The sequence below is a fragment of the Astatotilapia calliptera genome, chromosome 16 (assembly GCF_900246225.1).
Source record: "Astatotilapia calliptera chromosome 16, fAstCal1.2, whole genome shotgun sequence".
NCBI lineage: Eukaryota > Metazoa > Chordata > Actinopteri > Cichliformes > Cichlidae > Astatotilapia > Astatotilapia calliptera.
The window spans coordinates 1,197,814-1,225,339 of NC_039317.1; the positions used below are offsets into that span (position 1 = coordinate 1,197,814).

General features: G+C 43.9%; 1 protein-coding gene across 2 annotated transcripts in view; it reads right to left on the minus strand.

The window, feature by feature from the left end:
• Window positions 1–2,901: 2,901 nt before the first annotated feature.
• Window positions 2,902–27,526, minus strand: part of LOC113007704 (aryl hydrocarbon receptor-like) — a 46,301-nt gene continuing 21,676 nt past the window's right edge. The window contains exons 5-11 of one of the 2 annotated variants that reach the window (XM_026144558.1): window positions 23,144–23,255; window positions 17,700–17,833; window positions 17,028–17,230; window positions 16,085–16,194; window positions 10,954–11,095; window positions 9,198–10,779; window positions 2,902–4,205 (exon numbers count right to left, since the gene is read on the minus strand). In XM_026144558.1, coding sequence (XP_026000343.1) covers window positions 4,143–4,205; window positions 9,198–10,779; window positions 10,954–11,095; window positions 16,085–16,194; window positions 17,028–17,230; window positions 17,700–17,833; window positions 23,144–23,255 — 2,346 coding nt within the window. In that variant the 3' untranslated portion in view covers window positions 2,902–4,142. Of the gene's footprint in view, window positions 4,293–9,197; window positions 10,780–10,953; window positions 11,096–16,084; window positions 16,195–17,027; window positions 17,231–17,699; window positions 17,834–23,143; window positions 23,256–27,526 lie in introns of both variants that reach the window. The other variant, XM_026144557.1, reaches the window with a different exon arrangement.

The following is a 27,526-nucleotide window of genomic DNA, read 5'->3' on the forward strand; positions in this document are numbered from 1 at the left end:
GTGAGCAGATTATGACGTGGCTCTGTTTACAGAAGATCTCTTACTGAAATTTGTTCACAATTTGGTGCTAATTATAGCAAATGCACATTTCAATGTAATTGTTCATGAATTGACTTGAATATAACCGTAACAACCACACCACACATGTACACTTCACATATAGACTACTATTAGCAGGATGGCAAATTTCTGAAACACACTAATCCATTTATATTCATCCATGTGTAAATTCTGTCTGATTTCATGCACAGTGAAGCCGTCTGTCTGGACTATCCAATGACAGCAGTGTCTGATTCACTTAGGATTGAAAAAGGGTTTAAGAGCAACAGGTTGTACATGTGAGGCTTCCCTTATGCCCGATAATCCCCACATTACAGGTGTCAATTTTTCCTTTAATTTGTCACCCGTGTGTCATTAAATGACTATATTTCACATTTTAGGTTGGTTTGACAACAAGATGATATCAAGATGAAGATATCAGGCTCTGCCCTTAAAATCGTGAGTTTTCCATTTGTATATAGTATAGTATAGTAGATGTTATGGAGCAGGTGAGAGCAGGGAGGAAGGGGTAAGTGCAGCCTAGGTAGAGACAATATCTTACATATGGACGTCCAAACAATCAGGAACTTCCCATAGGACATTGATATATAGAGAAATACACAAGGGGTTTCTTCCAAATGAGTCAGGTAAACTTGTAACAGTGACCACATATAAAAAAACGAATCTTTGAGAGGTTCAATTCAATGTCAACATAATCAACAAGAGACAAACAATTCAAGTGGAGAAAAATAAAAATGATTACACTAACATGACATGTTTGTGCTTGTGAGGACTCATCATTTGAAGTGTATCGCAAAATAAGACCGTGTCAGAAATGGGAAGAACCCCATAAATCAGGGTTTTCACCCCCCAGTGTCCTTCACTACCAGTGTGCATCAGGTGGGTTTAAGAAATAAAGTGCAGGATAGTTCTAGAAATAATTCTCATGTTCTATACTTTTTTTCAAATGTATATGGATTAATCTCATTGTTGAAAATCATTCAACAAAGAAATCAATAAACACTTAACAATTACATTCCTGTAGCATGAGCAAAACTTAACTGTACCAACACCTGTAATCACGTGTTTGTATGGTGCATTCAGATACAAAGCAAAGCAAACCAGTCATATTAGGAAAGATCACACGAAACAATAAACATATCACCAGAAAAGAACTGCATTTATCAGAGATATAAAGGTTTCCAGAGCTCCTCTAGCTTTTCCTACATTCAAACAGATGATGTAAAACCTGTCTGATTGTGCATTCTACAACACAACAATCATAGGTTAGACAGAAGAGGAAGGATGTGGGGGTCTGATCCCTGGTTACTGAAACTGGTTTTGAGTACATGGAACAGCTGTACCAGCAGGCTAACCAGAGTGCAGCTCTGACAGTAGCCAAGGCAAAAACTCAGTATGGGAGAAGAGAGGCCATGGAAGAAGCCTTTCGGTTGGCCTGGCAAACTGTCAGGGGAAAGCAGTTTCCGTCCACACTGTATATAATGGGGATGGGACTATAGTGGGGATGCTGACCTCAACAGAGGACAGTTGAACTAACACATCAAAGAATCTCCTCAATCCCACTGACATGGCTTCTTGTAGTATAAGAGGACTGGGAGTAAGGTCACTGAGGTAGTTTGTCAAGGCTCAGGCTCTGCTGTGGTGCTGTCATAGCTGACACACCTCTGCAACATTGTGTTGCAGTCAGAGACAGTGCCTCTGGACTGGGAGACTGGGGTGGTGGTGGTTCCCCTCTTCAAGGACTGGGTCCACAAAGTGTGGTCCAACTTTAGGATGCTCATGCTTCTCAGCCTCAGCCTGGGTACTTCGTCTGCCTGTTAGTGGAACCTTAGATTCATGAGGTGGTTTTCATCCTGATCATGGATCAGCTCTTTATTTTCTCAAGGATGTTTGAGGATGCATGGGAGTTCCCAAACAGTCTACATGAGTTCTGGGAACTTGAAGAAGGCATTCAACCGTGTGTTCTGTTGGAGATGCTTTGGGAGTATATGGTATCAGGCCCATTGCTGTGGCCTAACCAGTACAACCATTACCAGAGCCCAGTTCACATTGTTGGCTATAAGTCAGACTCGTTCTTTGTGACTGTTGAACAAAGGGACTGCTGTCGTTTGTCACGATTTCGTCCACAATTTCCATGGACAAAATTTCTAGGAGCAGCCAAGAGGTCTGGTGTGGTGGTCACAGGATCTTGAGATTCTCCAACTCACACTGGGATAAGAAATGGTGTTTCAAAATTCAAGACCATGGTCCTCAGACTGAAAAGGGCTCTCTGGGATGGGAACGAGTTACTACCCTTGGTAGAGCAGTTACAGATCTTGGGGTCTTGTTCATGATTTAGGGGGGAGTGGACCAAGAGATTGGATCGACAGGTTCGAGAAGCATCTACAGTGATGCAGATGCTGTACTGGTCTGTCATGGTAAGGGGAAAGCTGAGTGTAAAAGCAAAGCTGTTGAATTGTAGCTACGCCCTTACGTTCACCTAAGTCACAAGCTCTGTGACCTCATGTCCGTAAGAATGAGGTCACAGATACAACATAGAAATGAGCTTTCTCTGAAGGGAGCCTAGGCTCAGCCTTGGAGATAGAGTGAGGAACTCTGCCATTCAGGAAAAAGCAGGAATAGAGCCACTGCCCTCTTAAGGCATCTGACCAGGATGCTCAAGATGTTCAGTGCATGCCCCATTGGAAGGAGGCCCTGGGAAGATCCACGATGCTCTGGAGAAATTACATTTCTTGGAAACACCTTGGTGTCTCACCCTAACCGACCACAGCAGATGGCCCCGCCCCTCCCTGAGCCTGATTCTGCCGGAGGTTTCTTCCTGTTAAAAGGGAGTTTTTCCTTCCCACTGTTGCCAAAGCGCTTGCTTGTAGGGGGTCATATGATTGTTGGGGATTAGTATAAAGTGCACTGACTTGAATCTTGTTGTGATTTGAGGATGTATGAATAAAATTGAATTGAGGTGCTGGAGGAGGGTGGTCTGGGCAGAGATGGGCAGAAAATGGATGGATAGATGGATGGATCAGACCTTTTTTACATAACAGACTCTACATGGATACCCTAGTACTGGAGCACCTACACAGTAAACCTACAGGAGCCATGGAAACACATGCCACAGTTTTTGTGCTTACATTAATGCCGGAGTTACTGAGTAAGCAAATCAGTGACTTTTACACACTGTATGCCTTAGCACTGTAACGGCACATTAGTGGCTGACCTACTCCGGCTGCTAAAAGCTTCCACTTAATAATAATAATAACACTCCTTAAAATTGATTATAAAATATATGTAGGAAGGAGGGAAGAAATTGCACTAACCGACTTGCTGCAGTAGTAGCATCCTATTACAGTGCCATGCAAAAAATCAGTGTCTCCTTATAATGACCCATTCTTTCATAAATGGTTGTAAAGACAGACTGCATGGCTAGGTGCTTTATTTTATACACCCCTGGAAATGGGGCTGAAAACACCTGAATTCTAAGATTAGGAGATGTGGCCAAATTCTTGGTCCATATAACTGTAGATTCAGTCTGAATAATCTGTATGAAACGAATAGGCAAAGAATCACTGAGTGTAATGAAAGTGCAAACCACAGACTCCTGAAGAGGACATAAACCACAGACTGGCTGGCTAACTTGTAAATTCCTCTTGAAAACAGATTTCTTGGTTCTCAGTGTCTAATGAAGCCATGCTGGTGCATTAAAGTACCAATACTAAGACAGCACGGCAGAATCTGATGTCCTGGGACGAGAACACGTTGGTTTTACAGTGTATCTGAATGCAGATTTCTAAAACCCAGCCTCCAATGATTCATATTTACTTAAAACAAGCTAAGCGCTCTTAACTGCATTAGTGTAAACAAAGGACTCATATGATAATATGACTTAAAATATAACTCGGTGATCCCCTCCCCTGACACAACATTACAAAGTCAAAATGAAAAGACAAAAACAGACAACACAGATGTCGGCCTACGTTTCTCCAGCTTTGTTTGTTGTGGTGTGTAGATGTATAAGGCTGGTCCAGTCACTGGATGTTTCTGGCCATTCACAGTGTCCTGCTACATGACTGTCCCTGGTCAGATGGTCAGAGGTAGAAGCCGGTGGCTGGTGGGTCTGGAAGTGTAGGCAACGTCTCAGGGCTGGGTACCTGGATAGTAGGAGGCACAGATCCATTCCTGTTAGGCAGGGCACAACCTCCTGGGTAAGTACTGTTTAGCACGCAGCCATTTTCCATCTGCAAAGGACATAAAATATCATTAACATTAAACAGGATTGCCATTTGGCTCATAGTGGGTGTTTGTATAAAACAAAGATTATGATTCATAATCTTAAAATAATCTTAAAAGCAGAAACACAAACAAATAAATAAGGCAAAAACCTTATTGAGGAAGATGGTCCAATATTATGGAGCATGTTCTGAATATCAGAAAAATATCAGTTATAGGGTAAAGTCCCTACAACCTTCTTCTTTAATTCAATTCAATTTTATTGAGCAAGCACTTTGGCAACAGTGGGAAGGGAAAACAACAGAACCAGGCTCAGGGAGGGGCTTCAGGCTTCCCCCTTCAGGGGTAGCCACAGCGGAGCATGACTCCATTGCAGGAGATGGAGTCCCTCTACATAAGAGTCAGTACATTTACCATTTACTCTACTCCCCTCTAAACCATCTGTGTCCTCAGTCCATATTGTGGACCCTGGCATCCTTGAAAGAGGGACCATTGTTCTTTAATGGCATCTGTACAGACGTGTACATCTATCCTGTTGAGCTGGCTCTTCTATAATGTGCCAAGTTTTTGTGGAGCAGCTGTTTGGTTTCTCCTGTGCAGAGGTCCAAGCACTGCTCACAGCACTGCACAGCATACACTATGCTGCTTATGCTGTGTTTGAGTTTTGTGCTTGGGATGAACTACTCCATCCAAAGTTCTTCTGCCTTTTTTCCTGTCTTTTTCCACACCTTGGCTCATGTGATGACACACCTGATCAACAGTGGATCAACAACCCTCAGAAGCACCTTCACAACCTCAGTAAATACCTCAGATAAATAACTGGGACTCTCCACCAGCTGTTTTTATAAGGTCTCATCCAAGAAGAAGCTTCTTGGATGAGACCTGAAATGTCTTCACAAACCTAAAGAAGTCCAGTTTCCTTAGTTTGTTAAAATTCCAGACTACCACGACCTGCATGACTGAGAACTTACACAAACCCTCGGTAGTTTTCCCCTTTTCTTCCTCGTCTTCTTGTCAATGCCGCTGTTTCCAAACATAGATCATAGCAGGTCTTACTACCATCTTGTAAACCTACCTTTTCCCTAGCTTCTCCTAATCGCCGTCCTGTGTAGACTGTATATTGTCCTCTTGTCCTTTGTTAGAGTGTTAGTCCACGTCCTGTTTCTCACTCCTCGTGAGTTGAAAGTTTGCATTTGTTTTTGGTTTCGTTTTGTATTTTGCTTTATGCTGGTACGTATCCGCTCAGTAAAGCGCTTGCCTTTAGATAAACCTCCTCCTGCCTCTGAGTCCTCATCACACACACTATGACAGTCAGGGCTACTTGTCTCAAGCCAAAACTATCATGTGTGACTCGTCACACCCTCACGATGGACTGTTCTCCTTGCTGGCCTGTGGATAGAGGCTCTGCAGCTTTTTCACCAGGTCATCAGACTGCTCAACATGAAAATACCATGTTTGTGTACGTGTCCACAGCTTTCCACAGCTCACTTTTACCATTGCACGTGATAATATATTTTGCTGCTATACATATTTTAACATATTTGATTTATTTTAAATATTTTTTCATCTTACATTGAGTAACTGCAATGACATTTCATTCCTTGCACACTTATGCATGACAATAAGTCTGCTTGTCATTTTCTTCATTCACCAGTTGCTTAAAATACTCGTTCCCTTTTTTCCACTCAGCCATTTGTATGCTGTAGACAAAAACACTGGCACCTATCCTTTCACATTGCTTGTTCACGTTTGCACCATAGCTACCCAACACCACCTCAGTGTTTTTCACCCACGTGTGCAGTGACGTTTGCTTCAGCCACCCCTCTCTCTCATTCTTCCCTACCATCCCGAGGCTGTCTCAACTACTTCCTGAATTCTGAGTGACATTTTTTACTATAATATGAAATTCCATCCATCCATCAGCTTCCACTTATCCTTTTCACAGTCGCGGGGGGCGCTAGAGCCTATCCCAGCTGTCATAGGGCGAGAGGCGGGGTACACCCTGGACAGGTCGCCAGTCTGTCGCAGGGCCAACACACAGAGACAGACAGCCACTCACGCTCACGTTCACTCCTGCATTCACACCTATGGGCAACTTAGATTGATCAATTAACCTATCCCCACAAACTGCTTGTCTTTGGACAGTGGGAGGAAGTCGGGGTACCCGTGGAAAACCCATGCAAACACGGGGAGAACATGCAAACTCCACACAGAAGGATGCCGGCCTGATGGTGGAAATGTACTCAGGACCTTCTTGCTGTGCGACAACAGTGCTGACCACTGTTAGGTTTATATTGTTGATTGTCATTTATGCTTAGAAATATTTACTCATATATAGAGTTTTATAATCGATTGCATAATGATAGGAGGTCTGATCCTTAGCAGTCTGCAAAGACTGTGAGCCTCCCAGAGCACTCTGGCATAAACACACATCTTAAAGTCGTGAGAGAGGTCGTACCTGCTCTTACTGATTTATACTACAGGAGGACACCTACTCTTATCTCTTTACGTATAAATGCCTTTTGTTTAGGTGGACCGCTGGACTCCTGGCACAGCAGGTCTGAGGAGTCTTCACAGGGTCACATTTTGACCCCCCCCCCACACACACACACACACACACACACACACACACACACACACACACACACAGCTACACGTACACACAGACAAGGTACTCTTTGTTCACATGTATGCTTGTGTAAGACGTCATATGTTAATGAACTTATGCATATTCACGTAACCTCAATAAAGAGCAGTGCTGCGGGGGAGCTGGCTGAGAGCGCCTGTCAGGAACGACGCTCGTCACAGTTCTCTCCCTCGTGCACGAGCAACACAAAGAGCTGTGAGGACTTGCGTCTTGCTTTTGCCGTTGTAGTAGAACTGTCTCGCTCGAGACAGACCCATCAACCACCGTTCCTCCTCTTTTAATCAAATTACTGAGTAACTGATGCACCTTCATGTCTAAATACATAGAATACAGACAGATAAAAGATGATTTCCTTAACCTTTGGTAGAACCTCAAAATCCCATCCTTTCGTGAACCTCGGGACCAAAAATGGTCCCGCCCCAAAAGTGCTCTAAAAATGTTATATATCAATATTTTTTTCTACTTTAAATTAGTCAGTCTTTTAAAACTACTTCTGCTTAAAATATCCATGTCAAGTTTTAATTATATTTTCATTGTTTTAACCCTTTAAATCCCAGTTTAGGTACATGAGCGCCCTGTTTTTAACAGAAAAAAAAAAATTAAAAAATTAATATTTTCCATAAAATACATTTGAAGTAATATTTGATTGTTATTATAATTAGGCCTTTGGATAGGCCAAAGATTGGCACCAACATTCATTTTGATCCATTATTATTTTTTGTGCAGGAGCACATTTTTTAAAATCCATCCTTTCGTGACCCTCGGGACCAAAAATGGTCCCGCCAAAAAAAGTGCTCTAAAATGTTATATATCAATATTTTTTTCTACTTTAAATTAGTCAATCTTTTAAAACTACTTCTGCTTAAAATATCCATGTCAAGTTTTAATTATATTTTCATTGTTTTAACCCTTTAAATCCCAGTTTTATTACATGAGCGCCCTGTTTTTTTAGCCCCAAAAAACAAAAAGACTAAATATTTTCCAAAAAAACCATTTGAAGTAATATTTGTTTGTTATTATAATTAGGCCTTTAGATGGACTAAAGATTGGCACCAACAGTCATTTCGATCGCCTTTTATTTTTTTTCCAGGAGCGCATTTCATAAAATGCACACTATCGACCACGCCCAAAAAGTGCTATAAAAAATTTATATATTAATATTTTATTCCACTTTAAATTAGCCAATCTTTTAGACCTACTTCTCCTTGAAATATTCATGTCAAGTTTTAATTACATTTCGCGGATTTTAACCCTTTATATCCCGGTTTCGTCACATGAGCGCACTGCTTTTTTTGCCCCAAAAACATAAAACATAAAACATAAAATATTTTCCAAAAAAAACATTTGAAGTAATATTTTATTGTTATTATAATTAGGCCTTTAGATGGACAAAAGATTGGCACGAACATTAATTTCGATCCGGTTTTAATTTTTTTTCCAGAAGCCAAAAATGTCCCCAGGCGGCGCTGCTGCTCCTGCTCCCCCGGGGAGGAGTGCCTCTGCCACGGGTGTGTTTCGCGCAGCGCCGGAGCATATGGTTCGGTTCCCGTGTCTGCAGCACACACTTCCGCTACCACGTGAAAACAAATACGTCATTTCCTGTTGATTAAAAAAAATTAATGCACCCTCAAACGATCCTAAGGGCAGAAAATGGTCCGGAACGAGCAGCGGGCCAAGCTGCTGCGGCACGCGGGAAATTAGTCTGCCTTTTCCGGGTATCTGTCTCGAGCAGGCCGCTGGAGAAGGTGTGTATGTTCCAGCAGGCGTCACATGTGGAACAAGGGCGCCACCCGGTGGCCAAATAAAAAAATTACAATTCTAAGGCCCTGAGTCCAGAATGAAAGTGAAAGTTAAGCCATCGCCACAACGTTAATGGTAATAATTGTACAGTGAAAAATAGCGTTTATAATGGGTTTCAATGGGGCACAAATCGGCCACGAGGTTCGATAGTGGATGTATGCCTTTTATTCAGCCATTTAAGCTCATTTAAAAAACTCAGACTGAAATTTTAAAATAAAATGGGAAAAAAATACATGTTTGAAAATTTGGCTATACTCCATTAAACACAGTGGAAATGGCGTGGAATTAAAAAACGGAAAGGCCACGAAATGGTCCCAGGTTCTACCAATTAATAACAGATTTAAATGTAAAAGCTACTAAAAAGTTAAAACCTGGGTACACAGTCTGTATGCCCGGCTCAGGAAGGAACCTCCAAGCTGTGCAGCTAGTAATGATTTCAAAGTATGACAATGTTCAGCAACCTCACCTTGCTGTGATTGGGGTCGTCAAGGATCTCAGAGGTCACCAAGCCAAAGTGGTCGAGCTGGCAGCAGGGCTTACCCACTCTTAGAATCTGCTCCAGGGGGCTAGTGCAGGGAGGGCACTGCGACAGACTGGAGATGACCTCGAACAAGGGGCCTGGGATCTGCTCTGGGTGGCTTTTGTGGTTCATTCCACGAAAAGATGCAACTGTGCTCTCAGCGCCCCGCTGCTCTGCACTTCTCTCAAGCAAACCACCTCCACTGACTGTGTAATCCACACTGTCCATAGTGGGCTCCCTGCAAGACTCCAGTGAGGTGTTTGTAAGAGCGTTTTGGCTGTTGTCAATGCAGAAACTGCTGCCCAGGCTTTCGCTGAAGCTGTAGTTCTGCCATGGCATTTTTTCTGCTGAATGCTCTGGGCTCGACGGACCACATCGTCCGTCAAGGTTTGCTGCCGTCTGTTTGGCATGGCACTGTAGTGAGAGCTGCTTCTGGGTCCTTGGTTGCTGCTCCTGCTGAAGGTAGTGTTGGTGAAGCTTGCTATTCAAGTCTGAGGCCTTGTCATTGAAAGTAGTCTGCTGTGTGGTCAGTTGCTCCAACTCGATCTCTGCTGGGACTAGAATGTCTTGGGCTGTCCATTGTCCATTGGCAATAGACTGATTTTGCCCCAGCAGCTCTCCATTTACTATCCTGTGGGGGAAATGGTCACTCTGCTGGCCCCAGTTAGGTGGTACTTTAGTGGTTCGCATGTTGAGATGCTGTTGCATCTGCTGGGATAGCTGGACAATGGGAGTGTGCTCCATTATTGGAGGCTTGGAGAAACAAAACTGCATTTGCACACTTGTATCAAGATTATTTTCTGATAATGACACTGGTGTGGAGGTTGCTGCGGTAGTGCTAGGAGGCACCTGTCCTCCATGTACAGTGGAATCAGTCCTTCCTTCTATCGAGTCATAGATGTAAGAGAGAATCTCATCATTTGTCAGCAGATCATCCAAAGTGGGCACGTGTTCAGGGTCCATCTCAACTCTGATCATACGCTCATCTAGCAGCAGCAACTCCAGGTCCTCAGCACTCAGGCCCAGCCCTTCCAGAGCTCCAAACAGCTCGCTGTTTGAGTAACTCCTCTCTTCTGCATCCATCCCTTGGCCCTCCAAAGAGAGCGAGTCCAAAGTAGCCAGCAGTGGGTCAAAGCTGGTACCTGGTTCTGTGATGCCTGGACCTACGACACTATTAGCAGGTTCATTCCAGCTTCTGTGCAGGTTGGAGGGTTCACTTTCAGAGAAACTAACGTGCTCTGCAAAGAAGCTGCTGTGAAATGACAGCTTGGGCTCCACAGCTGGCTGGCAAACATACACTGACTCATCCTGACTCATGAGTGCCCCAAGAAGGGAGCCCGGGTCCAGGCCATCCGTCAGCAGCTTATCAGTCCGATTCTTCTTTGACTTGCTAAAATTTTTTACACAGCTGCCATCTCTAAAGCCTGCGATGGGATGATTGGACTGATAGAGCAGGGCTTCTCCTGTAGCATACGTAAAGGGTAGATGCATAGAGCGCTTACGCAAATGTTCTCCTCCTTCTTCATCCCTATAAACACAGAAGACATCATTGTCAGGACTTCTCTGTGCAGTTCTTTTAAACAACTAAGAAATACAAACGTATGGCATTGAAGGGAAGGAGGATGGATATCTTAATGGTTTGATTCAGTGTATTACTCGAGATAAATGACCAAATGAGATTTGTACACAGACAGGTACTTACAAAAGAGGCCTCTGGGTGGCGATGATGTAATCTGGTTTCCCATTCTTATACACCAGCCGGGCATTGGCCTGGACCCACTTCCACTGGTTTTCCTTAGTCAGGAGTCTGAACACAGTCAGACCACTCTCTCCAGTCTTCATCACTTTAAACATTGAACACAAACAACTGTTACTCAGAGATAACCTCTGTCCACTATGACAGTCTAAATCTGCATAACACTTTGAAATGAGTTTCCATCGAAAGTTGTCACAAATTATCCACAGCATCTGTGTCCTGCCAGGCTGGACAGGGTGGCAGTGGACTGACTCATTTCACCTTTACTAGTGGGTTATGGTCAAAGACCGTTAATCATGGTCAGGCTTCGTCACTTCTGACCACGTGCCCATCTGTCCACTGAAGTGCACGTGGTGGTGCTGCTCTCATCTCTGATGCTTTGCCCGATCCTCTCTTCAGGCAGCTCTGCAGCTTTGCTCAATCTGTTTACTAATCCCACAGGATTACTTACAAAAGCTGTCTGAACTCTTTGACCAGACCAAACGTCCTCAGCACAGGACTTCCTACATATACTCAGGTTGTTCAGTAGCAAAACCTTTTTGGGTGTGAATGTTGAGCCACCTGCTTTGGTTTAGTGTTTTTCACAGCCTGCTGAGTCGAGAGCTGTGTTTCAATCAAGTCTAAAATCCTGGACTCTTAAACGCACCTTAGAACACACATGCATCAACACTACAATGAGCGGGCGGAGGGAGGTTTGGAGTCTTCTCTCACCCCCGTTCTCTGCAGCCTGCTGGAGCGGGGGGGCTAGGAGGAGGAGTTGGCCGTCCGACTGCGGTCTGGAATGTGGGGCCTCCCTGCTGCTGCGGAGTCGGGGCGGTCTGCCTCTCCCCACCGCAGGGAAAAGGGTAACACCACCTGGGTCTGGGTGCAGTTCCCCCCTCCAGGGGCAAGGGTACCTAGACCCGGTTCGTAGAGTACGCTTGGGGAGTGTGATCGTGTGTACAGCGTCTCTTTATGTCTGTCTCCACTAGGGATGGGTACCGGTGTTCTGACATAAACGGTAGTAACCAGACCGAAAAGCAGCGCACATTTCGGTGCTTTATTTCGGTGCTTTTTTTTTCCTGAGCTGTGATACACTTCTAGCCAATCATTTTACGTTTCCGAGGATAGTAGGCGGGCCCAGGTACGTACGTTCTTTTAGAGCAGAGCTACAGATTAAAAATGCCCAAGGCGAAGCGGTTAAAAGTCTGGCTGTACTTCACAGCAAAATATGCAAACTCAGCAGCAACAAGTGCTTTAAGCTGATACTGTGATACTGTCAAAGGAGCTAACACCTCGAATCTGACGAAACACCTGGCGACGCATAGCGTTTTTTTTAAAAGCCCAGAAATGCGCCGTATTTGATAGCTTGCTGCGAGACCTCACACCGAGCACATCTACTGTGCGTGGGTTGCCAGTTATCGGATCCGGAGTCAGCAACATCCCCCAAGAACCCGAAGAGGAGAGTCCTGGCCCCTAGCCCTGCCAGTGTAGCAGAAATGATGATGATGATGATGATGCAGCAGCAGCCGTTCTTCTCTGCGTGAGTAGCTTAATGTTGTTCGTGTGTAATTTACGTTGAGTAGGCTAACCACGTCATTACATTAATGCATATAAGGTGAACTAGCAAACACCATCATAGCTACATGCGGCTGTCCTCTTGTTTGATGGCAGATACTCCCTTCACCCTGGCCAAAAAGGATAAAATGACCAAAGAAAAAGTGGAAAACAGTTAAACATGAGAGGTTTTTGGACAAAGTTTGTGTTTTTTCCATTGTTTAAGCACTGCTTCCAGCCAAGAGTGATACCATATATGCCCCATAGCTGCATCTTTTTACAAAAAACAGGTGAACGAGAGGTTTTTGGACCAATTTTGTGTTCTCCATTCTTTAAGCACCGGTTTGAGCACCGTTTGAGCACCGGCACCATTTCAAAAGTACCGATTTGGCACTGGTATCGGATAAAACCTAAACGATACCCATCCCTAGTCTCCACGTTGGTTGAGTGTGGAGTAAGTGCATATGAGAGCATGAGGGTGGGAACGGATGTTTGTATCTGTGTGTGCCTGTATGTCTGTGTCTATATGTCAGGTTGGTATCAGACGCCACCTCTCTGGGAAGACTCCAAACTCAATACTCCTACCAACATTAATGACTGTCTAGCTTCTGTTACTAATTGGATCTCTCAAAATTTGCTCCACCCCAACCTTGCCTGAGATCTGTGAGATTAGCTTTTCTGCTAAGGAGATCATTCCCTGCCAGCATCGGGCTGCCGTAATGAATTCTGGGATTGCTTTTCACCAGCACGTTAAATTTAATATAATAAGTCATTCAGTCTTTTACTTTAATTCATAAATATTGCAAACTATATTAAAAGTCGTTGTCCTTCTAGTGCAGAACATTTTCATAATTGGTCTAGTTCAACTCCCACTTCACGTTTATTACTCAGTGCTTCCAAAGTAACTGGCAGGGACCAGGCTGCTAACAAAAACGATTCATGTTGTCCTTGAGCTGCTTCTCTAGACTCCAGGTAGACTTAAAAATGAGAGGTTTAATTTGAATTGTTGTGTGTGTCACAACTGCTGAGAGCTTTTTTAGCTGCTGGCTTTTGTGATTTCCCTCTAGAGAGAACAAAGCTACACAACACGTGTGCAGCTTGGCTTTGCAAGTTACTGGTAGGGTTTCTATATTTCACAGTTTAGTACATTATTCATTTAGTGACATCTGATAATATTTTAGAATTTAGTTAAAAATTAAGTTATTTATTTATTTTTAGCATTTATTATTTTATGACAGTGCAGTGGAGCAGACAGCGGAGGAGGGGTAGAGGGGAAAACATGCAGTATATGGATCGCCTGCTCAGCCCACTGTGGTGTGCTGCTGACCTGATCCTAGAATCATTTTAGGAAGTCAGACTTTGGATCTGTATTCAAGCGGATCATCGATGCCCGGCTGCGAGAAATTGTCACAGTAACGCCCAACCAGTGTGGCTTCGTCAAAGGATGCGGCAGGAGCAGCAGGAGAAGCACCGGGAGAAGACCAAGACCATCCATATGGCCTTCCTCAACCTGGAGAAGGCTTTTGACAGAGTCCCTCATGACCTGATCTGGCACTCTCTGTGATCACACGGGGTCCCTGAGGCCTACGTCGATTTGATCAAGCTCGTGTACAGAAACGTGACCAGCACAGTCAGAAGCCCAGTGGGAACATCGCCACCTTTCAGCATCACCGTGGGCGTGCACCAAGGCTCCGCACTGTCCCCGCTTCTCTTCATCCTCTGCATGGACACCGTGACCGCTGACCTCCAAGCACCCCGCCCTTGGACACTCCTCTATGCCATTGATGTCTTCCTCGCAGATGAATCCCGAATGGAGCTGCAACGCCAAACGCAGCAATGGAAGACACGCCAGAGTGAGTACGGGCTGAGGTTGAACACCAAGAAGACTAAGTACTTAGAAGCCGACCCCCAAACCGACAGCACCATCAGCATCGATGGGGAAGACCTGGCAAAAGTATCTCACTTCAGGTACCTCAGATCGATGATCAGCAATGACGGCAACATCCTGGCAGACGTACGAGCCAGGATTAATGCGGCCTGGATGAAGTGGTGCCAAGTCACTGGTGTCCTGTGCGACCGACGAATACCTGACCACCTCAAGTCAAAGATCTACTTTATGGATCAGCGTGTTGGCCGTCCACCGTAAAGCACGAACAGGCCCTTCACACAATGGAAATGCGGATACTGCGATGGTGCCTGGGCCTGAAACTATGGGACCATGTCATGAACACCGACTTCCGAAAGCGGCTGGGCATCGCATCGATCACGGAGAAGATGCAAGGAGCGCGACTGTGATAGTATGTGGTATGGTATAAGTGACAAAAACTGCAGAAAAGCGGACCCTGCAGAGCGGGAATAACGCTAGGAGGAGGAAGACTTTGGATCTGTACATGTTGAATGTTATGGGTTTTTTTAACTATTCTTTATCCAGTTTTGTAATCGTATACAGCAGTAATTGCAATAGTAGCACACATTAAGACCTTTTTAATTAATTTATGAAATGTCTGAAAGTAAATAAATAATAATTTTTGTAGTTTTAAAGGCTTTTGTAATTTGTTTTACCACATACAGGAAACAGAGCTCGGCAGGCTGCTGGGTTGTGGTAAAATGGAATTTGGGCAGGTGAAGGAGTGAAGTCACGGTCAGGTTTGTCAAGCTGGTAATTCTCTTCAGTATTAAAGCAGACATATAACAGCTCATGTAACCTGCTAAATGGGCTAAATCAGCCGCAGCAGTAGTGCAGGCATGGTAATAACAACATGCCTGCAAAGAACAAACACACCACAGCTTTTCACATCATGAGGGTAACACACAGACACATGCTGAGAGCTCAGGCTTCAGTCTGTTTTACACAATTTCATACAACTTGTTCTTTCCTACTGTTGTGTAATTCCTTTTTTTTTTTCTGTCCCATTTGGTTCTTTAGCCATCAGAATTGTTGTCTGAAGACCAACAAGGAGACCCAATGGATTTACTTTGCCAAATGGATCATTGTGGCATTGCCGTATTGGTCCATTTGATCGACCTTTGTTTTTATTATTTATTATATTTTATTTTCAGATGTTACAGACGGGACAGACATGAGTGAGGGATAGGAAAGGGAGAAAGCCCCCCCGCCCCAATGGCTAGCAGAGAACGGGGGTGTGTGAAGACCCCATACCTCCCTCCTCCCGCTCATGTGTAGTGTTGCTGCATGTTGCTCTAAAGTGCATTTAAAACAAGGGAGAGCATGGTGCTGCTGCCAGAGAGCAGCAGGTGTTAGCACGGCCCCTCCCGAGAACCCTCAATGTCTACATGGATTTAATTCCTGATGTGTAATTCCTGATATTATCCTCGCAGTCACACAGCTCTGGTTATGACCACAGAAGCTCCACCCACCTGCTGATCAAAACTTGTGTTTACACGAGGCAACAAATCAGAAGAACGCCTCGCAGAGAATGGAAATGAGGGATTTTCAGGCACTGCACAGGGCACAAGTGTTCAGCCCCATCTTTGAATGAACTAGACTGTTTTGGTTGACAGCTGGTTTTTGGTTACTTACTTCGGACATGGTTCTCTGCACAGTACAACATATCTGCGGCGTGGATGAACTGATAGCCAGAGCCCCTCACCCGCAGCTCAGCCTCCGTGTACCCCAGCACTATCTTCCCCCTGTACAAAAAACGACCAGAGTTACCTCGGGCAGCTGTTTACAGTTCATTCCACATGTCACTGTAAAGAAAGCAAAAACAAAAAACTATAGTATTATATTTTAGTATAGTCACCCTGTGAAACTTCTACCAGTGTGATGTTGTTTTAGTTTTCTCCATTTTTCTAAAAAATAAAACAACTCCCACCCATCTGACACACCCATGGATCTCATGAAGGAGGATACATATGATCAAAACAGGTACAACACAACTTAACTTAACCTCCGACCTCGCGTCCACATATGTGGACGTCACATTTTGGGTTATTTGGACCAAAATACTCAATTGTGGTCTACAAGGGCCTGATAGCCACTCACGAGGACATTATACTGCTACTGTTCTATTGAAACAAATATCCTCATACGTGGCTCTCATTTTTCTTAGAAACAAAAATTAGATTAAAAAAAATCTGGTAATTCTTTATTTTTACATTCATCAGGTCCCAATCAGCCCAGATATCAAAGAGAAATGAAAAATGCTGCCGTGGAAGAGTTCAGGTCTTAGGAGGTTCAGCATAACTAGTCTGCGGTTTGTCAGCTAGATTTCTTTGTCTCACTTTGAAAATCATTCAACAGAAAATGAGCGATGGCACCTGAAATCTAACATCCAATGAAAATGCTCCACTTTAGCATGTGGCTAACACAAATCTCAAACCGAACTGTACCTCCTAACCCTAACAAACAAACAAACAAACAAACAAACAAACAAACAAACAAACAAACAAACAAACAAACAAACAAACAAACAGACGTGAGGTGTCTCAGTCGAATACAAAGTACTGAAATGTATTTTTACTTTGCGTCACAGGCCATGGGGGTGAAGTCCAGCTTGTGTTTGGTTCTAAAGATCATGTTCTTGGTTCTGATCTCTAGAATGGATGGAGGCTGAAGAGGAGTTGCAATAGCGAATAATGCAAGCAGTGGCGCAGCTTTCCCTCCATTTTCTTGCCACTGGTTCTGCCCATGCAAGAACTTGAGCCTTCCCTGGATATTCAAAGCCTGGAAGTAAGAAAAATAAGCAGTTATCCTTCTGGTAATGGATGTGACTTTGTATTTGTATTAGTAGATGTACTGTTTTTATAACCTGTGAGTACTACAGGTAACTGTAAAGATGGATCTTTGAGGGAAAACCTCAGTGAAGGTGGGCGTTAGCGGGCATGGGGACATGGAAACAGGTAGCAGACGACTCTGATAAAAGTTTGGATTCTTTTCTGGGAAAATGAAGCTCAGGAAACTGCTCGCCTATCAGTTTGAATATTAGTGATCCAGACTGTGAGTAGAAAGGGCTTTGAGGGTTCAGTTAGAGCTGAAAAGTACTACATAAATACCTGTTCATGTCTTTAACCCACCAGGTTTATAAGAATACACAGATACACTCCTACGATAGATGTCTACGTGCAGAGAACGGGAACGTCAAGTCCAGCGTGTTGATGTGTTAGCTCTGGTAAAAATAGAAAATGTCACGTACCAGGAAACCAGAAGAGTTGTCCAAGAGGCAGCGAAAGCGACACACAAAGCTTCTCTCCAGGAAGGACGAGTTCTCCGGGGGCAGTTGCTCCGGGTTGTAGCAGACCACAGATGAGCTACTGTCAAATTCCATCTCTATAAAAACCACAAAGAAAACTGTGGGCAGAGCCATACTTCCATGTGTTGGTGTGTTTGTAATGCAGTGATTCTTGAAGGTCTGAATGGGCATTAGATATTGATTTTCAACCGGGTCCCTTGGGCACAGAGATTTTTAAAATGACAGTAGGTACTCGGGATGATGAGATACTCAAACTTTATACTGGAGAACGTCCGCTCATCTTCTGAGAAACTCTACCTCCATAAGATACAACCTGTTCATTCAACAGGTTCATTTAAATGTTCCTCCAGCTTTGCTTTTTCCTGCCTCAACTTTTTGAGACACATCAAATTCAACATGAGTTGTTATAATGTAGCAAACTGTCCTGGTTTAAAGATTTGATGTTTTCAGAAATGTGTTCCTGAGATTTGCAAATGATTTAAAGAAGAGAGTGCAAACGGTTTCTCGGAGTCCGTCGGTTGTGTCAGGGCCACAGGTCTTAAACACAGTGCTAACACGTAACACATAAGCATTTTAGGCAAGGCAAGGCAAGGCAAGTTTATTTGTATAGCACAATTCAACAACAAGGTGATTCAAAGTGCTTTACAGAGACATTAGAAACAAGAACAAATAAAAAGCATGATTTAAAATTGATTAAAACAAGCAAATAAACTAACTAACTAATTAACAAACAAACAAACAACAGTATATAAAATCAAAACAGATAAAATCAGAACAGTAGATAAAATCAGTAGTTAAATGTAAGTTTTGAAATTTAAGCTTAAAGTGTGGATTTGGTGCTTTATTCAAATGCAGCTGAGAACAGGTGAGTCTTCAACCTGGATTTAAATAAACTGAGTGTTTCAGCTGATCTGAGGCTTTCTGGGAGTTTGTTCCAGATATAAGGAGCATAAAAGCTGAATGCAGCTTCTCCGTGTCTGGTTCTGACTCTGGGAACTGATAAAAGACCGGATCCAGATGACCTGAGGGATCTGGAAGGTTCATACTGGGTCAGGAGGTCATTGATGTATTTTGGTCCTAAACCATTCAGAGCTTTATAGGCCAGCATCAGAACTTTAAAGTCTATCCTCTGACAGACAGGCAGCCAGTGTAAGGACCTCAGAGCTGGACTGATGTGGTCCACTTTTTTGGTCTTAGTGAGGACTCGAGCAGCAGAGTTCTGAATGAGCTGTAGTTGTCTGACTGATTTTTTAGGTAGACCTGTAAAGATGCTGTTACAGTAATCAAGCCTACTAAAGATGAATGCATGGACTAGTTTTTCCAGGTCCTGTTGAGACATCAGATCTTTTATCCTTGATATATTCTTGAGGTGATAGTAAGCTGACTTTGTTATTGTCTTAATGTGTTTTTCTAAGTTTAGGTCTGCATCCATCACTACACCCAAATTTCTCGCCTGGTTTGTGGTTTTTAGATGTATAGATTGAAGTTCTCTGGTGACCTGTAATCGTTTTTCTTTGGTGCCAAAGACTATTACCTCAGTTTTGTTTTTGTTTAGTTGGAGAAAATTGTGGCACAACCAGTCATTGATTTCCTCAATGCATTTACCAAGAGCCTGTACAGGGCCTCGGTCTCCTGGTGACATTGTGATATATATTTGTGTGTCATCTGCATAGCTGTGATAGTTTATTTTGTTGTTGTTTATAATCTGTGCCAGTGGGAGCATGTAGATGTTAAACAGAAGGGGTCCCAAGATGGAACCTTGGGGCACTCCACATGTGATACTTGTCTGCTCAGATGTGAAGTTACCTATTGATACAAAGTATTTCCTGTTTTCTACGTATGTTTTGAACCAGTTTAGTACAGTTCCTGAAAGACCTGTCCAGTTCTCCAGTCGTTTGAGTAATATGTTGTGGTCAACTGTATCAAATGCTGCACTGAGATCCAGTAAAACTAAGACTGACATTTTTCCACTGTCTGTATTCAGACATATGTCATTGAACACTTTGGTCAGAGCGGTTTCAGTGCTGTGGTTCTGTCTAAAACCTGACTGGAAGGCATCGTAGCAATTATTCTGTTTTAAGAAGTAACTGAGCTGTTGAGAAACTGCTTTTTCAATGATCTTACTTAAAAACGGGAGATTTGAGATCGGCCTGTAGTTGTTCATTTGTGTCTTGTCAAGATTGTCCTTTTTCAGTATAGGTTTGATTACAGCAGTTTTTAGTGATTCTGGAAACACACCTGATAATAAAGAAAAGTTGACGATCTGTAACAGGTCTGACTCTAAAGTCTTTGAGACCTTTTTGAAAAAACTTGTTGGCAGGACATCTAAACAGCAGGAGGAGGAGTTCAGTTGACCTAAGATGTCCTCCAGGTCTTTGCTGTTAATAGGTTGAAACTGTTTCATGGTGTTTAAACAGTTTTTTGGTGGACACAGTACATATCCTGGATCTGCTGTTGATGTACCAATTGCTTGTCTAATTTTTTGGATTTTTTCAGTGAAGAATTTGGCAAAGTCATTGCAGGCCATGGTTGAATGAAGTTCAGCTGCCACTGACACAGGAGGGTTTGTTAGCCTGTCAACTGTAGAAAATAAGACCCGAGCATTATGGCTGTTTTTAGTGATGATGTCAGAGAAGTAGGACCTCCTTGCACTCCTCAGTTGTAAATTATAATTGTGAAGTTTCTCTTTATAAATGTCATAATGAACCTGGAGGTTTGTTTTTCTCCATCTGCGCTCAGCTTTCCTACACTCTCTTTTTTCATTTTTCACCAGTGTGGAGTTTCTCCATGGAGACTTTTTCCTTCCAGAGATAACCTTCACCTTAATGGGAGCAATAGTGTCCATTACATTTAACATGTTAGCATTGAAGCTATTGACGAGCTCATTGACTGACCCTCTGGGCAGGTCAGGTGTTAATGGGAAGACCTGGTTAAAAATTGCACTACTGTGTTCAGTTATACACCGTTTTGTGATCACTGTTGTTGATATATTTGTGTGGGCTGAGATTTTACTTTCAAAGAAAACACAGTAATGATCAGATAAGCCCACATCAGACACAGTAACCTTTGAAATGCTCAGGCCTTTGGAGATCAGTAGGTCAAGAGTGTGTCCTCTATTATGTGTGGCCTCTGTTACATGCTGAGTCAGCCCAAAGTTGCCCAGAGTGTTACTCAGGTCTTTAGTCCCTTTGTCCTGAGGGTTGTCCACATGAATGTTAAAATCCCCAGCAATATTTACACAGTCAAAATCAACACAGATCACAGACAGCAGTTCACTGAGGTCATTAAAAAAGTCTGTGCAGTATTTGGGAGGCCTGTAAACATTAAGAAACACAACTTTGGATGGGGCCTTCAGCTGTAAAGCCACATATTCAAAAGACTGAAAACTTCCAGGAGATAGCTGCTTACATTGAAATGATTCATTAAATAAGACAGCAACCCCTCCTCCTCTCCTGCTCACCCTGGCCTCACTGATAAAACTGTAGTTAGGAGGGGTCGTCTCGATGAGAACAGCTCCACTGTTACTTTGGTCCAACCAAGTTTCAGTTAGAAACATAAAATCAAGGCTGTGCTCAATGATTAAATCATTAATTAAAAATGTTTTCCCAGCTAGAGATCTAATGTTTAATAAAGCCAACTTAAGTGTTTTAGAGGTATTACTTGTCCCCTCGTGTTTGGGAGCAGTCTGTGGCACACAAGGTATGTTTACTATGTTTAAAGATCTTTTAGAGTGCAGCTCTCTGTGTTTTGACCAGGCCACATGTCTCCTGTCACCTAAGAGTACAGAAATTTTAAAACCTCCTAGTAAACAGGGTCCCAGCTTCTCCTGGGAAAAGTCATCACTGCCATAATCCTCACAGCCTGGACCCTCCACACATCACACATCAGACTGCGGAGACAGGGCATGAAGAGGAACTAAGGGGGGCGAGGCTGGGCAATGTGACTTCGATTGCTCTGTTGAGGGTGGGGCTCGATGGCGAACCTTTGGCCGCTCTGGTGGGGGGTTTATGGGGGACAAAAAGGGATTGGGACGGGGGGTAGATCTGAGCCCAGCATTGACCCGCTCCATCATCTCCTCAGTGAATTTCAAGTGTGGGGAGGAGGGAGAAAGGGAGGGGGAGGAGGGTGATGGCCTGTCAGGGGTTTGGGGGACTGGGGAAGGTCGTGGTCCCTTGTCCTGGTCGTTGGTGTTGTTGAGAGAGTTGGAGGCAAATAGGGACCCCTCTTCTTGCCTTAGATGTCTCTCCTTTCTGAGGCTCTTCCTCAGATGCCATGGATGTCTCTCCTTTCTGAGGCTCTTCCTCAGATGCCATGGATGTCTCTCCTTTCTGAGGCTCTTCCCGGGTGGGGGCAAATGGAGCTCCTCCTCAAGGTTTCTGCTGGGCTTTGTCTGTTCTTGGAGTACTGTTTGTTCCTCTTTATGAGATAACTCCTCGTTTATCTCAGCCTTGGCACCAAGCACGGATGGATGACGTATGAAATAAAACAAGTTGGAGGTGAACAGTTTCACCCCTGACTTGTTAAAATTAAATCCATTTGCTTTGAACAGATGCCTGCGTTCCCAAAAAATATTAAAGTTGTTGATAAAATGCACTGAGTGGTCAGCACATGCTGATATAAGCCATTTATTCAGTGTAAACAACCTGCTGAATCTCTCGTCTCCTCCTCTGACCGGCGGTACAGGTCCACTGATGAATACAGCTGCATTCAGAGAGTTTACAGTGTTTAATAATCCAGTAAAGTCCCGTTTCAGAACCTCCGACTGTTGTTTGGACACATCGTTTGACCCTGTATGCAGAACAATGTTTGTCACAGTTGGATATTCATCTGCAATTTGAAGAATTCTCTCCTTCAGGTTGTTGACCATATCGTTAGGAAAGCAGAGGACTTTAGTGTTCTTACCGCACATCCTTTTAAAACACAAACACACTTCACCTCATAAGCCACAGTGAAGATCACAGGGTCATGTGATCTGACCCGAGGCTGTTCTTACAGCTTAAACCATCTGATACTGACATCCAAATGTTCATGGTTGTGTTCATGTGGACAGCAGTGGAAGGTCAAAAACAAAGACTTTCATATTTGAGTCTTTAAGAAGTTCACAAATAATATTCAGTTAGATGATGGCAAAGATAATATTGAAAGATTTGCAGAATCTGGGGAAATCTGCAAGTTTTGGGTCCAACATTGTAACAAACACAATGCCGTTGAAATAACTCTCACAGTTGCAAAGGTAAGTTAAAACTTTACCAAGCAAAGACAGAGTAAAAAAGAAAAACGAGGTTGAGAAACTGGGAAAAGCCTTTGAGGGTAAAGGGCTCTGTAGTAAAGGAGTGTGTGTGCTGAGCTGTCATACAGGAATGACAGCACGTGTGGGGTGAGATCACCTTTGGGGGATGTTGGATCAGGAGGATTCAAAGCCCAGTCCAGGTTTCTTCTGAGCTCCTGCTGGTCCTCCGTGTGGACCAGTTCATACACACTCTGGTGCATGACATCAGTCTGAGAGAGAAAAAGAGACATTTATAAGCTTTTTAAAAACGTAACCTGATTCTAATTCTTTATTTTCCTCAACCTCATTGTTTGTTGATCTGTTGACGTGCAACGGTGTTGGTAGTGTGTAAAGACTGTAGGTTGTGTGAGTCTGACTATGTGAAGTGATCTGAATGTGAATCTATGCTGCTGCTGTTGTAAACATCTGTTGTGCCTCGTCATAGTAGTTACATGGAGACTAGCATCTTCACTGAGTAACACACTTAATGCTACCAGTAAACTAAAAGCACACATTAGGTGATGTAATGGTTTCAACTTTAGTCTAAGAGAAGTTAAAGAATAAAACAAACCTGCTTACACTCTGTGTGCGGTCGACACAGCACTTCTTTTATTTTTATTTTTTGCAAATATTTTTATTGAAATAAGAAAACAGTACTTGCAGTTACCGAAATACAATTGACCTTTCTTCATTTTCCTAAGTAAATATACTTATATATACATTAGGGGTGCAACGATATTCGTATCGATATTGAACCGTTCGATACAGTGCTTTCGGTTCGGTACGCATATGTATCGAACAATACAACATTTGTAATTTATTTGATCAACTTTCCTTCCGACGATGCTGTCTGTGTTGAGCGCTCAGTGAATCTGCGTTCGACTACTCCGCCTAGGCTGCACTGTCGAGCGCAGATCCACTGAGCGCTCAACACAGACAGCATAGTCAGAAGGAAGAGCGCAGGGCAAGCTAGCAAGACACATGGACCTCCCTCACCCTCATTCAGATCTGGCGTTTGGAATTATTTTGGTTTTCATGTGACGTATGACCCTGAAGGTAAGCGAGTCATGGACTAAAGTAAAACAGTATGTTGGATGTGCCATGCAATGCTCAATTACATGGGTGGGAACTAGTGTGTTAGCGCAGTTAGCTCGTTAACGTGTTGGCCGTCTAGCCCCATGCACGGGGCGATCGGCGTTAGCTCGTTAACGGAGATTTGCCGTGTTGTGGCGTTAAGGTCATTTCAACGAGATTAACCTGAAAGCACTAGTGGGAACACAACGAATATGACTGCACATTTACGCCGACATCATCCTAGTGCAAAGACAAAAACAACAAGCATGCTACTAACTTTAGCCGAGTCATTTAGACAGCTGTTAGCACATGATTCTCCTTATGCTGCTGAGAATATAGCCCAGAAGAAGCGGATAGTATAGCTTTTATTTTGGAAAGAGACATTTCTCTGTAATAAACTCTCTTTTCCAAAGATGAGTGATTCCTCAATCAGATACAGGGCTCGCAATATCGCTAGCCCGACGTCCTGGAGCTAGCGGTTTTTTTCAGTCGGGCTACCAAAATCTATCTCTTCCCTGCCCGTCGGGCTATTGTAGGAAGGAAAAATATATGTCAATGCTTTTGCATTCTTTCAGAAATGTAGCGGATCGCTAGCTCCGGGACGTCGGGCTAGCGATATTGCAAGCCCTGTATCTGATTGAGGAATCACTCATCTTTGGAAAAGAGAGTTTATTACAGAGAAATGTCTCTTTCCAAAATAAAAGCTATACTATCCGCTTCTTCTGGGCTATATTCTCAGCAGCATATTAAACATATCAGGTCTCCATAAGGAGAATCCTGTGCTAACAGCTGTCTAAATGACTCGGCTAAAGTTAGTAGCATGCTTGTTGTTTTTGTCTTTGCACTAGGATGATAGCGGTGTAAATGTGCAGTCATATTCGTTGTGTTCCCACTAGTGCTTTCAGGTTAATCTCGTTGAAATGACCTTAACGCCACAACACGGCAAATCTCCGTTAACGAGCTACCGCCGATCGCTCCGTGCATGGGGCTAGACAGCCAACACGTTAACGAGCTAACTGCGCTAACACACTAGTTCACACCAATGTAATTGAGCATTGAATGGCACATCCGACACACTGTTTTACTTTAGTCCATGACTCGCTTACCTTCAGGGTCATACGTCACATGAAAACCAAAATAATTCCAAACGCCAGATCTGAATGAGAGTGGGGGAGGTCCATGTTGCTGAGAGGTTAACTTCTGTCTCGCTAGCTTGCCCTGTGCTCTTCCTCCTGACTATGCTGTCTGTGTTGAGCGCTCAGTGGATCTGCGCTCGACAGTGCAGCCTAGGCGGAGTAGTCGAACACAGATTCACTGAGCGCTCAACACAGACAGCATCGTCAGAAGGAAAATTGATAAAATAAATTACAAATGTTGTATTGTTCGATACATATGCGTACCGAACCGAAAGCACTGTATCGAACGGTTCAATATCGATACGAATATCGTTGCACCCCTAGCGTTTAGGTGCACCAGGTCTGTCCAGCGTCCTCCCCCGCCACCTGATCCAACTCACCACCAGGTGGTGATCAGTTGACAGCTCAGCCCCTCTCTTTACTCGAGTGTCCAGAACATATGGTCGCAGGTCTGCTGATACGATTACAAAATCGATCATCGACCTACGGCCTAGAGCGTCCTGGTGCCACGTGCACTTATGGACACTCTTATGTTCGAACAGGGTGTTCGTTATGGCCAAACTGTGGTTAGCACAGAAGTCCAATAACAGAGCACCGCTCGGGTTCAGATCAGGGAGGCCGTTCCTCCCAATCACGCCCCTCCAGGTCTCGCTGTCGTTACCCACGTGAGTATTGAAGTCTCCCAGCAGGACAACAGAGTCTCCAGGTGGAGCACCCTCCAGCACCCCCCCCAGGGACTCTAAGAAGGCTGGGTACTCTGAACTGCCACTCGGCGCATAAGCGCAGATAACAGTCAGGACCCGTTCCCCGACCCTAAGGCGCAGGGAACAAACCCTCTCGTCCACCGGGAAAAACCCCAAAGTACCGGCAGCAAGCCGAGGAGATATTAGAATACCCACCCCAGCCCGCTGCCTCTCACCAGGGACAACTCCAGACTGAGACAGAGTCCAGCCCCTCTCCAGGAGACTGGTTCAAGAGCCCAAGCCATGTGTAGAGGTGAGCCCGACTATATCTAGCCGGTACCTCTCAACCTCACGCACTAACTCAGGCTCCTTCTCCACCAGAGAGGTGACATTCCATGTCCCTATTGCCAGTCTTGGCAGCCGGGGGTCAGTCCGCCAGGGCCTCCGCTCCTGGCCGCCACCCGGCACACAATATATATATATATATATATATATTTATTTTTCTTTTTTTTATTGTTTTTTAACTTTATTGCTATGTCTATTACTATGTGCATATTAGTATTGTACAGCACTTTGGTCTACCAGGTGTGTTTTTAAAGTGCTATATAAATAAATAAATGATGATGATGATGATGATGATGATTAATGAGAATGGCCACTCCTCTAGCCTTCGAATTAAAAATTGGGTGAAAGACCTGACCTACCCAAGGGCAATATAACCTATAATCATCCTTAATGCGAAGATGAGTCTCCTGTAAAAATGCTATGTCAGAATTTAGACGTATCAAGTGAGTAAAAACCTTAAATCTCTTAACAGGGCTACCCATACCTCTGATATTCCAACTAATGAACCTAAGAGGCATGCCTGACCCAGCAATGCTGGGGTCTATATTGCCATTAACCATTCATAAAAAGGAAGAAGAAAAAGACCAAACCAAAATGCCAGTGGCCATGAAGAGCCGAAATGGGACAGCCACCCCCCTCCCCCCAACCCCCCCCCCCCCCCCCCCAACCCAACCCTGAACACAAATACACAGCTTGGAGAAGATTGTGCCGGACTGGTCCGAAGTTCAAGTATATATTACATGATTCAGTTTCATTAATTAACAAAGAAAATAAAAGGAACCAGCACACCAACAGTACAATAACTAGCACAACGGCCTAAGAAAACAATGCACAGGTGGCGTTAAACCTAAGGAGAGCGTGAACCCTTAGCAGCATTATAGCATCAAACTGAGGGGCTATCGAGGCTCACCCAGAGATCAAAGTTTTGACATAATCACTGGCCTCCTCTGCTGAAACAAAGTCCTTCTCGACACCCTTATATGTGATGCGTAGTCGCGCTGGATGAAGCAGGCCATACCGAACACCTTCAATGCCACGGAGTTGCTGCCTGACCGAGCCCGTGCCACCCTGGCGGTGTAGTCGGGGAAGACTGAGATGGTCTCCAACTTTAATCTGTCGGCGTTCTCTAGCACGTCGTAAAATGTCAACACAGTCAGTGTGGTAATGAAACCTGCATACAATGGCTCGTGGACGGCGGGCTTAGGTGCGGGCTGGAGAGTCCTGTGCGAACGATCCAAAAGCGGCTCCTTTCCCAGATCAAAT